This window comes from Vespula pensylvanica, chromosome 4 (genome assembly GCF_014466175.1).
Source record: "Vespula pensylvanica isolate Volc-1 chromosome 4, ASM1446617v1, whole genome shotgun sequence".
Classification (NCBI taxonomy): Eukaryota; Metazoa; Arthropoda; class Insecta; order Hymenoptera; family Vespidae; genus Vespula; species Vespula pensylvanica.
This window is the reverse complement of record NC_057688.1, coordinates 1,301,052-1,313,924: the sequence shown is the minus strand read 5'-3', so window position 1 is coordinate 1,313,924 and position 12,873 is coordinate 1,301,052. Positions and strand designations below refer to the sequence as shown.

At 33.7% G+C, this 12,873-nt stretch overlaps 1 protein-coding gene across 4 annotated transcripts in view; it reads right to left on the bottom strand.

Moving 5' to 3' along the window:
* Positions 1-12,873, bottom strand: part of LOC122628980 (kinesin-like protein CG14535) — a 255,776-nt gene that overhangs the window by 128,748 nt on the left and 114,155 nt on the right. For all 4 annotated transcript variants that reach the window (XR_006327163.1, XM_043811929.1, XM_043811930.1 and 1 more), the window contains one exon: positions 11,464-11,653. Coding sequence is in view for 3 of the 4 variants with exons in the window: in XM_043811929.1 (XP_043667864.1) it covers positions 11,464-11,653 (190 nt within the window). In the remaining variant the exon portion in view is untranslated. The remainder of the gene's footprint in view (positions 1-11,463; positions 11,654-12,873) is intronic.

Here is a 12,873-nt window from a genome sequence, read left to right as displayed (position 1 = left end):
AATTTCAAATTAATTAGATTTTGAATAATACAAGAGTAAAAGTTTGCAAAGGAATTAGACCAGAAAACCGACGTGAGATTATGCTCGCGAGAGTATGAATCATGTGATTAAAATTAACCCTTATAAAAAGCTGTCGTATGGTAGCAGAAAGGAAAGAAGTGAGCTGGTGCAAAGGAGAAAGATAGAACGAGTTAGAGTGAGTCGAGTTGAGTCGAGTTCAGCCATATTTTCGTGAACGTGGACTGGCCGTTGTATTTTCTGACTGGTGTGTATATATACATATAAATATATATACATATATATGTATGTGTGTGTATATCTCCTCCACCCTTTTTACCCCCCGTTGGAACTTCCTAATAAATTCATAAGCTGGTAAAAGTGATAATGCGTACAACCCTTTCTCGCGCTAGAAACCGACGGTGAGACGGTAAACCGAGTACGAAACATCGGCCACGAAATTATTAAGCTGAGAGAAAGAGTAAGAGAGAAAAAGAAAGAGATATAGAGAGAGAGAGAATATGTGAAGACCAAGTTTTTTTAAGATGGCGGATGATTTTGAATAAAACAAGACGTATCCCTCAATGCATCTTCTCATTAAGAAAAAAAAAGGAACGTTATACTGAATAAAAAAGGAAGATAAACAGTATATGAAAGTTTCGTTTTACGATCATAGAATTTCTTAAAGAAAATTTTACAGGATATATACATAATTCTAAAATAAAAAAGATCGAAACTATTACGAAATAATTAAACTTTCATGAAAAATTATCTATATATATATATATATATATATATATATATATATATATATATATATAATTTTTTTCCGTTCTTTTTTTCTCTTCAATATGCTATCTCTTTCGAACTTACTGAAGCGAATGTCTGGTAAATATGATATCGAGCGAGAGAACTTTTCACAGGCGTAACTTTTCAATTAAAACCACCATTTCACGGTATATCTTCAATTCTTCTGTTCTTCTTTCTTTCTTTCTTTCTTACTTGTTTTTTCTTTCATTCTTTTTTTTTCTTTTTTAATCTTTCCGCGAACCCCATGAAAACGAGGAGAACGAGATCGCCAAGAGGCAAAGAAATTTCGCATGAGATAATTATTAATTCGTTTATTCAGCGCGTCAACGTTTCTGGATTTTCATCGTTCTCGTATGTGTAATATGTATATAATGTACATACATATATATATATATATATATATATATATTTATACATATACTATATGTACTTACGTATGAAACATCGTTTTCTCGTTCGACCAGGTTAAATTAAACAGAAATCCGTTTTGGAAATATTATTTCTTGTACTAACAAAATATACACGTGTATTGTCTTTGCCGACGACGACAAACGAAAGAACAAGTTGGGGACTTAATGAAAAGCGAACTAACGACCCATGACTCCATCATTCCTTCCTTTTCTAACATGCATTTTCTTCTCTCTCCTTTACCTTTTTCTATTTACACGTCGAACGTATAACCTACATTTCACCCCTACGACGCAACGCGTAATTGCCTGCTCGAAATCTTCTGCACGTGTTGCCAAACGCTTTTGAACACGAAATAATACGTAAAAAATTCTAAAAAAAAAAATGATTACAAAAGTATTAGTTGCTTCGTTGCTAAAACCACGAATTACATTTAATGTTATAATTAATATTTATAATATATGTATGTATAATATTTTGTAGATATACGATCAATAGATTATCCATTTTTTTTTCTCGCTTAATCGCATAGTAAATTAATTTGTTTCAAAAATATTATCAAAACTAACGAGCAACGTGATACTATTCGACAGAATGAACGGAAAAATGTTCTACGAAAGATCGAATTTCTTTCATCCTTCGTTAATAAAATAAAAGGAAAAAAAGAAGAAAAAGAGAAAAAAGAGGAAAAAAGGGAGAAAAGGGAAAAAAAATCTTGTAAAAAATCTAAACCGATAGTACCTACCAAGCTTTAGCTACACACGAACAAGGAAATGAATAGTTCCTTTTTTTTCTCTATTTTCTTTTACTCTCGTTAACGCTTGGCGAGTTTCCTCGGTGATTTAATTGCACCTCCATTGAAATTCGATCAAAGCTCGTCCGCTAATTAAACGCTTCCATGACGTTGCTATACGAATATCTATTTACTTATCGATCTTCACGTGATATAGTCTAGAATAGTATCAAAGAATTTCGGAAAAACTTTGGATCTTCCATATTTTGTCATCGACACAATTACTAACATTTTATTGAAACAATTTAAAAACAGTAAGTACTTCGAGAGATACACTAAAAAAAAAAAATATCTTTTACATATACAAACAATTTATCACGTTCGTGAAAGTCGATTCTATGTATGAGCTTATCTTAATCATTTCGATAATCAAAATATTGAGGAAAATATAAGACGTATTTTATATACCTATATATATCTTTTTAATTGCCACTATCACCTGCCATGAAGAAGTTCTTTGATCGTATTTTGCGATATACATATATCGATTAATCGTTTATTAACTTATTAAAATATCACGTTTAGTATAAATAAAATCGAGTTATTCTCAAACGAGAATAACAATGTAATGAAAACGGATCGATCAATTAAAGGTTTAGGCGAATTCAAAGGATTCCTCCGGCGAAATGCATTCTCCATCTTGTATTTAGGCATTCCTCGAGGAGGATGCGACATTCGGTCGCACGTTCCAAGTAGGAGTAGAGGAGAGTTCCCTAAAACCGCAGTGACCTCCAATTATCCTGTGGATACCACGTGGTACGACGCGTGGTCCCCCTATGGTCCCCATGGACTGTCCGCAAACATCCCTAACGTCGCTCTTCTCCGTTACCTCGGATGCCCCTCAGATTAATTAATTATTAAAATAACCCCTTTCGGCGAGACATTGTTATCACTTTCGATCGAATTAGAACGTAGCAAGGAAACCAAAAAAAAAAAAAAAAATAATGTAGACCGATTAGGCGGTCAATAATTAAACGTGTAAAACGAATAATCGAATACGATACGGATATACGTAAATATAACGAGAAAAGAAAAAAGAATAATTTCTTAAGGTCTTCTTAAAATCCGATTTTTATCGAATTAATACTAGTTTCGGTTTTGCTTATAATTTCGATACGAATATACTACGTATGTAAAAGAAATGTTTAGTTATTTATGTGTTACTTGAAATATAATACTAATAGAATGATACGATAAATTATATGAATGATATGAATATAATGCATGATATATTATACATGATATATTATATGAAGAATGTTAAAAGAGAATATGAAAGTAAAATTAATTTGTGAGACTTACATGATGTTCTTCCCACTACGATCTGAATGTGACTGCCTTGACGAACAAAACAGAAAAGCGTTATACGCACGAAAAGGACGATACGGAAACATAGAGGTCACATCGCCACGAGACAATCTACGATCGATATTTATATGTAAACATTAGGTCTAACGAAGTTGTTTATTTTATTTAACTCCGTATAAAACCTACCCTTCATAAATTATTCTTTTCGTGTTTACAAGAAAGAAAAAAAAAAGAGAATACACGACATAAGACTTATCGTATACCTTATATAACGTAATAAACATAAAAACTTTCAAATACGAAATAACGATTAGATAATTTCCTTGCGATAAAATAAAATAATATCAAAATTATTAAATTACTAAATTTGAGATATAGACATAATCGTGTGACTTATAATGAATTAATTAATTATAGAATATTATTATAGAAATAACAAAATAATAATAAATGTTCAAAAAGTTACAATTTTATCAATAAATAATTTTACCACAAATGCTTTACAGTAATAATATCTACGCATACACACACACACACACACACACATAAACTATTCGTTAGTAAATAATTTAAAAAAATATTACTAATCGTCTAATCGAATCGCAACTTTTAATTGAAATACCACGTGAGTTAGTTAACAATCGACTTTTTCTTTTTTTCTTTTTTTCCTTTTTTCTTTTTCCATTTTCTTCACGCTTAATTCTCTCCCCAGTTTCTCAGCGACCACATTTCAAAGGGGTTAAGGGTCGACTGTAAGCTGGAGTGCAAAGGTCCGTCGAGTCTCAGTAAAATCAGAAGCCCTCATTAGGCATTCTGAGGTTGGAAGGGTGGTATCGCGTCGCTCGGCACCCTTCGTCTTCTTCCGTCGTTCATCCGTCGAGAATAGATGAGGGGACGCGTAAGACCGGACATTTCAATAAAACCGAGCAAACGCGCGGCTTCAAACCACTACGAGAGTACGATGGAGTTCTGGTCAGCAGATTCCTCGAGATCAAATTGCGCATGTTCTTGCCTCGTTTCCCTCCTTAATGAAACGGAATAAGACTCCTGACAATCGTATCGATCAAGTTTTGCTTATATCTATTTGCGATCCTTTCAAACTCAACTTGGATCATTATTTATCACTTTTTTTTTTATTGATACCATTACGTTGTAAAAGAAAGTTATGATTTAATTTGAATTTCTTAGTCAAACAAATCGAAACATTTTCGATTTGTTATTTTTCTTAATAATTTGTTTTTTATACAGCATTATATTTGAATAAATAAAAATGATAAGAGATTATGAGAAATATTTAAGATAGATTCAGTTAATTTTTGTCTGTTATAATATATCGTAAATATTGTATATTATCGAAGAAATGTATATCGTAATTATTATATTATATTCTTAATTTTAATAATAGGTATTCTTTATAATCAATCATATTTATAAAATATATTTAATCATGTGAATCAAAGAAATAGAATTTACTCGTATATAATAAAGAAAATTTAGTATAAATCGATAAATTCACTCGACGTTTCACGTAATGTTTCTCGTTTTACAAAAATATAATAGACTATTATTTACTCGTACTATTATACACAGTATTGAACTTCTAAAAAATATTATAAAAATTTTAAATGGTTAAAGTACGACGTTGATCATTAATTATTCGCCATAATAGTTAATGCTTTAATAAGATTCGTGAGTTTGTGATAAACTAATTTAGCGGTTTATTAGATAAACTAATCAGACGAAATTAGTAAATTGATTGATTGCTTAACTGTTGGACTAGTTAAATGGCCCGGCTATCTGATTAGTTAATATTTCATTCAATTTTATTGAATTTCATTGAGTTTATCTCATTAATCACTTACGATTATAGTCATAGTATTCTCTAGTTTCTAGGTATTTACTCGTCCAACATTTTTTATTATTTTTTCAATTTCTTTTATTTAATCATAAACATAGATTATATATATATATTATATTATATATCGTAAAAAATTGAATAAGTTCGAAAGAAAATGATTAAATAAACAAATGAGATCATTAAGTCAGAGTTTGAAACTATGCAACGTGATTTAAAAGATGCTTTCAAACAATAAAAAAGAAAAAGAGAAAAGGACAAAAAAGAAATCCAAAAGAAAGAAGAGAGAACAACGCAACATGCAGCAGACATAAGGGGGTTGGTTCAATTAAAAGAAAAAAAAAAAGAAAAAGAAAAAAAAAGAAGATAAAATAAATAAAATTCAAAGATGTAAGTACGTAAAGAAAAAGAAAAAAGAAAAAGAAAAAAGAATATTATATACAAGCAGACAATCTAGATGAGTTTCATCCTTTCATTCTTTTTCCTTTTCTCTTTCTCTTTCTCTCTTTCTTTTTTCTTTCTCTCTTTCTTTTTCTCTTTCTTTTTTCTCTTTAAACGTTTAAATGTCCCTTAAAGGAGAGGAAGGAGAGGACGATAGCTGTTTCGAGGGTGATCTTATTGAAGTACAGTTTCTAGAGTAATATCATTGACTATACGAGAGAAAGAGAGAGAGAGAGAGAGAGAGAGAGAGAGAGAGAGAGAGAGAGAGAGAAAGAGACAGACAGACAGAGAGACACAGAGAGAAAGAGAGAGAGAGAGAGAGAAAGAGAGAGAATATGGAGAAACAGATAAAAAGAAGAAAAAGAAAGGTAAAGCGGAATGGTAGCGATAAAAGTATGAGAAACGCAATTTGGCTCTCTCCGTAAAAGGAGGAAAAGGAAGTAAGGTAGGAGGGAATGAGGTAAGAGTAGGAGGTAGGTAAACGTGTGCCAGGAAACTTTTCTCGTGTAGTTTTCCTGGTCCACTGAGCGCGAGAAACGGCACCAGGAAAACGGCCTTCCGGAATGTCGCTCGTCGTCACATCGATTCTCTCGAATTAGTGAAATCATTATTTGACCTAACTTTCTCTCTTTTTCTTCTTTTTTTATCTCTCTTTCTTCTTCTCTCACCTCCTTGTTCCAGGAAACAGAAAATATCTGTCTATCTAAAGAGAAAGAGAAAGAGAGAGAGAGAGAGAGAGAGAGAGAGAGAGAGAGAGAGAGAGATCTCTCCCTTTATAAATCCATCTCCCTCGATATCGCACGTGTATTCGGATCGAAAGGACAGCTAGGCAGCCCTTCGACGTCCCTATCTCGATTCTCTTCCGCCATGAAAATTCGATCTTGATTCGAGCCCAAAGAAAGATACTTCGAATCGTTCTGACGATAATCCAACCCGACTAAAATGATTAACGCTTAGAAAACGAATTTTCCAAGGACTCAGCTACGTTCCGCTTCGTCTCCACTACCCCACGTTACTAATGGAAACGATCATTACTTTGAATCATGTCTTTGAAATAGTATTTTAGTTAGTTATTATCTTCAAACGATCAATGAGAATGAATTCTTTTTTTTCTTTTCTTCCTTTCTTTTCTTTCTCACATTAGAGATTATTAATTTGTAATATTGTTAATGATATTATCAATGTGTAATAAAATCAATCGTAATCAATCGAAATAAAATATTCCGCTTTTTAACTTTTTTTCTTTTTCCTTTAAAAATCACGTAATCTCTCTCTTTCGTTCTCTTTCTCTTTCTCATCTACTTTAATAGAAACTTTAACGTAGACATAAATATATCTATACAGACACACATACATACGCTTTCTATCCTTCCGTGCAGTTCGATCAGGGACACAAGTAAGAAAGTTGGAATTTGTTCGACGGCTGGGAACCAGGACCATCGGTGGTCACGCTTCATTTCGTCGTGTTCAACTAGCCCTAACCGTTCCTCGTTTCTTTTCTAAGTAGTCCCAAGCTCTTCTCTACGAACCCATCTTTCTCTTCACCGTCGTGGAAAAGAGAAAACTGTTCGATACACGCCTGTACGAACCTATAAAAATCACGCTTCCCCTTTCTCTCTCTCTCTCTCTCTCTCTCTCTCTCTCTCTCTCTTTCTTTTTTATTTCCCTTCTCCTTCTATCCTTTATTTTAGCAGGAGTCACGAAACCAGCGAGTTCCACTTCTCTTTCCTCACTCTCTCGCAAAAGCACACCCTTTGCCTTTTTTCTGCCCCTTTTTTCCTCTCGCGAGCGAAAGCCACGGAGTCGTATATTGGATCACGACGAGGGATAAATAGGAATCGGTTCGGGTCCTTCGAAAGAATTTACAGAACGTTCTTTCCTTCTTTTCTTTTTTTTTTCTCTTTTTACATCAGACACGAATAAATCTACTATTTTAATATGTTATTACAACTTCAACCGATATAAAAAAGAAAAGAAAAGAAAAAAAAAACAACAACGACAAATTGTTCTCTCAAAATACGATCAATTCGAAATAATTAAAACATCGTCGTTGAGTAAAAGATAAAGGGAAAAAGGAAGAACAAAAGGAAAAAAAGAAAAAGAAAAGAAGAATGAAGGAACAAAAACAAAAATAATTCTTGGCCTTGAAACGCATAGTAATACTGCTCGAAAAAGGCTAATAGGTATCATTTTGTCGTGGTAGTTGTCCAACGATGGCACGTTAAATAATGGTATATGCTTTGTAGTCTGACGCAAGGGAGAGCAAATTGTTAGCTGGTGAAGCAGACCGAAATGGATAGAGAGACGGTAACAACGGTGATGACGGATACATGAGCGCTAGATAGAAAGAGAACAAGGAACCTTTAAAATCTCTTGCATCTGAACATGAGAAACGTTCAAACAGACGGTACATAAACGGAACAGAGAAAGTCCACACCGAGAACAAGAGATTGGCGACTGAGCGTGCATAAAGCCAAAGCAAAGCTACGTTTGGTCAGTATTCGACGCACTATACGGATGTTTAATTACTCTCTCTCTCTCTCTCTCTCTCTCTCTCTCTCTTCATAGAGATACTAAATATTCAAACGTCTGTGAGATGACTTGGATGAAGAGAGAGAGAGAGAGAGAGAGAGAGAGAGAGAGAGAGAGAGAGAGAGAGAGAGAGAGAGAGAGAGAAATCAGTGTATGTATATGACATCGTTTAACAAGTATATGAACGATATAAACGAGTCGGTAGCTTGTGTTCAACCACGTACATACGTTTCATTAAAACTAAAGTTGAAGTTCACTGCTACATCGTAATATACTACTCTAATTTTCTTGATTATTCATAGTAAATATATACACATATCTACGATAGACTACGTATATACATCCATAAATCGAACGAATGAAATAGCATAAAAGAATTGTTCATATTTAACAACGACGAGAAAATTGCTTTGATAATTCTCCCTCTCAACTGACCTTGAAAAATCCGAGTGGTCCGTCTACCCTTCTTCCTGTCCATCCTCCTGTTTTTTTCTTTTTTCTTTTTTTATTATCCCTTCGTCTGATCCTTTTCGCTTTAATTAGCTCCGTCAACCGGTAAACAATAAAACCTTATTTCTAACGAATTAATTTCGAACAATTCCGCGGGTTGGCTTTTAAGCGTGAGCTCACGGTAAACGCAACGGCAACGTCGGCGGCTTTTATTCCGCAGGGGTTTGGCGTCTCAAAACGTAACGAGCATCCCTTTCATGTAATACTATCTTCAACCCCGTGCCTTCCCGGAATTCCTGGGACGCGAACCTTAAGCCCCCTTAGGATCCTCTCGATGCTACGCTCGAAAGAGTATCTCTCTTTCTCTTTCTCTTTCTCCTTCTCCTTCTATCTCTCGTTCGTTTCTAGACGTTAAAAACAAAATATGAACTTTGAAGCTTTCATGAGTACCATTCCGAACTTCTTCGTATTTTCCAAGTACTTTTAATATACAAATAATTTATATCGACTGTGATCGATACTTTCATTTCGGATCGTTCAAAAATCTGATTCAAATCTTTTTACTTGTTCTGTATATATATATATATGTGTGTGTGTGTATGTTTGTGTATGTATAGCAGAAAAAGAAAAAGGGAAAATAAAAAGAAAATGAAATTAAATCGAGCGGTAACTATATACATGAAATTACTGAAAAAGAAATTTATTTATGAACGTAATTAAAACTTTCATGTCGAACTTATTTTTTCCTCCTACAAATTCTATATATAAATACATAAAGTTATATAATTAAAACTTCTCTTTTACACTTTTATGAAACATTAATATCCCAGGAAAAATATCCTCTTTATACCTAATAATATCCATTATTAAATAAAAGATCCCGAAGAGATTATTAAACTGAAATTACCAACTCGCTTAATACTAATTTCTTAACATAAACACGTATTTACTCGATACATGAATTTCAAACGATCATAAGAATGAAAAAGGAAATGTAATAATACGATGCAAGGAGTAAGAGACAAACATCTCTCTCTTTCTCTCTTATGACCCTATACAATCATGACAATATATAGGGGATCCCCATCGAAACTTTGGAGAACTGTTTCCGGTCGCTTCCGACGCGGATATTCAGTTTGATGGTACAAACCGGATATTCGACTGGTGCTCTTACGAAGTAGTTGCATGATCTAAGGATGCACGCGTTGTAATCTATAGAAGGAAGAGAGAAGGGATGGAATAATGGATCGATGAAAGTGGAAAGCCTAAGAGGAACTTGAAGAGAGGACAAAGAGGGAGAGAGGGAGGAAGAGAAAGGCTTATAGCACTACGAGTAGCTCATCTGCATTTCAAATGACGAACCGTACTGAAGGTATCGCGATCTATTATATATATATATGTGTGTATGTGTGTGTGTATGCATATATATATATATATATTCGTGTGTATGTATATCTGGTATATATAAGGCACCTGCTAAGTACACGCTTTCTCACGCTTTGTTCTCAAATACCGATCTATTCCAATCCTCTTCTTTCAATACGATACGAATAAACAGAGAGAAAGATAGACGAACGAAGAGAGCAAAGAGAGAAAGAGAAAGAGAGAGAAATGAATAGAAAGACAGAGAGAAAGAGAAAGAAAGAAAGAGAGAGATATATATATATATATAGATAAAAATAACATCACTTGCGGTCGAACCCTATAATGTTCTCATCCGATCCAAAGAAAAGGAATACCTACGGATTTGTGGCTAAACGGGCGGATGAATGAAAGTGAACGGAAGTTGGTTGTTACTTCTAGATCGACCAAACATCGACGTGGGTAAGTTGAAATGAGATTAGAGTACGTCGCTTGTGCTTTTGCTTAATTTAACGTTTAACCATCATCTCCAGATCAACAATTAAGCGTTGAAATTCGACGATTATTTGGACGAGAGAGAGAAACAGAGAGAGAGAGAGAAAGTTAAAGACGAATGTATAGAATCGACGGTACGTCGAAATTTCACGGTTTAATTAGTTTTGATAATATTTGGATTTGTTAATGATAGGAGAGAATTCGTCGGGCTAATTAATCCATTCGTCGATACTTATCGAAAATATAACGTACAAACAGACAGACCGAATATTTTCCTCGTAACTGTAATGTTTGTGTCCTCTTTTCTTTCGTTTTTTCTTTCTTTTTTTTTTGGCAATTAAGTAGGGACAAAAAAAAATATGAAAAAAGGAGAAAATAAAGACGAAGATAGCTCGTTTAAAATATAACGAAAATGACGTTGTCTCACGTAAAGCTCCGGGGACTTTGTGCTATGCGAAGTTACTCCAGAAATACTATCTTCTCGTTTTCTTTCTCTTTCTCTCGACCATACGTCACTTTAAATTCCCAACGTAGTTTATTTCCTAGGCAAACACGAACGCGTTTGCATCAAAGTGAGAAAAAGATAGAGAAAGAGACACATAGAGAAAAAGAGAAAGAGAGAGAGTGAGAGACACTGAAAGAGAGAAAGAAAAAGAAAAAGAAAAAGAAAGAGAGAGAGAGAGAGAGAGAGAAAGAGAGAGAATTTTATCGTTCCAACGTTTATACACTCGCCTAGTTTTTTATATCCCCGTCGGTAAAAACGAAAAGTCGAGAGATTCGTAAGGGAGGGGGTAAAAAAAGCGTCGAGTTTTCATAGGATTCTTCTTTCGAATTTTCGCGATCGTCCGTAAAATCGTATCGTGTAAATGGAAATAGAAATAAATAAAAGAAATGGAAGAAGATAAAGAGAGGGAGAGGGAGAGGGAGAGAATGAGGGTGAGGGTAAAAGAGAAAGAGAGATAGAGAAAAAAAGAGAGAAAGAGAGAGAAAGAAAGAGTCTAAGCTTACTTACCTTGCCAACTCCGGTGAGCTCCTTGACTCCTATTCGTCTGAGAAGGGCCGGTGGTGCCGGAGGCGGTGATTTGAGAAGCAATGCGGCGTATCCATTAGGAAAGATGGGTTGCTCTTCTGGTCCGATGTTCTCGTCACCGGAACGCCGTCGACGATGGGGACTCGACGAGAGGTTTAACTTCTGTGCGGCTCTGCGTAAACGGAAGAGATTATTAGATCTAGGTCATTAATTGGTCCATTAAGAAACTTTGTAAATATATACATTTATAAATACGTATACGTGATATCGTATATAAATAAGTTAAGAAATGTTCGGAGATATTATGATAAATGAAAGAAAAACTGAGTGCTGAGTGGTTCGTTACGAAAACCGTCTGTCCTTTACTCGAAGGTAAATAACATACTGACACAAAAACGTAGATGTAGGAAAAACAAACCACGTTTTCTCTCTCTTTCCCTCTTTCGTTCTCTCTTTCTTTTTTTCTTTCTTTCTCTCTCTCTCTTTCTCTCTCTCTCTCTGTCTGTCTTTTTCTGTCCTTCTCTCCGCGGAATATGTAAACAGTACTAAATACAATTACGAAGGAACGTGATCGATGAATTAAATTCTACGTAATATAGGTATATAAATAAAATTAATTGAGATTATTTAATTGTTTTAATAACTTTTATAATGAAAAGGTTATTAATTTGTATTAACCAATGATGATAATTAAACACAAATATTATGGTATTAATGAAAAGGCAAAGGAGGAAACAACGACGATAATTAAAAATCGGTAATATAAAATTTTCTCGGTACCATTCGTTCCGCTTGACAAATGTAAACAAGCATATATAGTTCGAAGGTAAATAACATATTGACACAAAACTGCGTAATGAAAATATAGAGGATTTCTATCTCTTAGCGATGGAATATATATAAACAAACGGATTTAAATATAATATTAAAATATAATATATTCATAAACGAACAATGCTATAATTATATTCGAAATAATACAAATCAAACTAACAATCAAGTTAATCGTTAAAATATAACTATGATATCTATTCGATCGACATTTTTATAAAGATTTTCATATAACATTAAAAACATTTCTGATACATTCTAAACATAACGTAAGTACATACTAACGCTTGATACGTTAACGAGGAACATGGTAACCATTCTCGACCTATATAGTACCTACGTCGTTTTCTCATCGTAGGAACCTAGATGAGCTAGCAAGAAAGCGATAAAAGGAAATTAAGGTGACTCAGACGATGTCTTACGTGGATTAAACGCACAACTTGCTCCCTTGAATCTCTTCTACCTTTGCTTATATGTATATAAGTCGATATATACATACATACATACATATACACATATATGTATATATATATATATATATATATATATATATATATATAT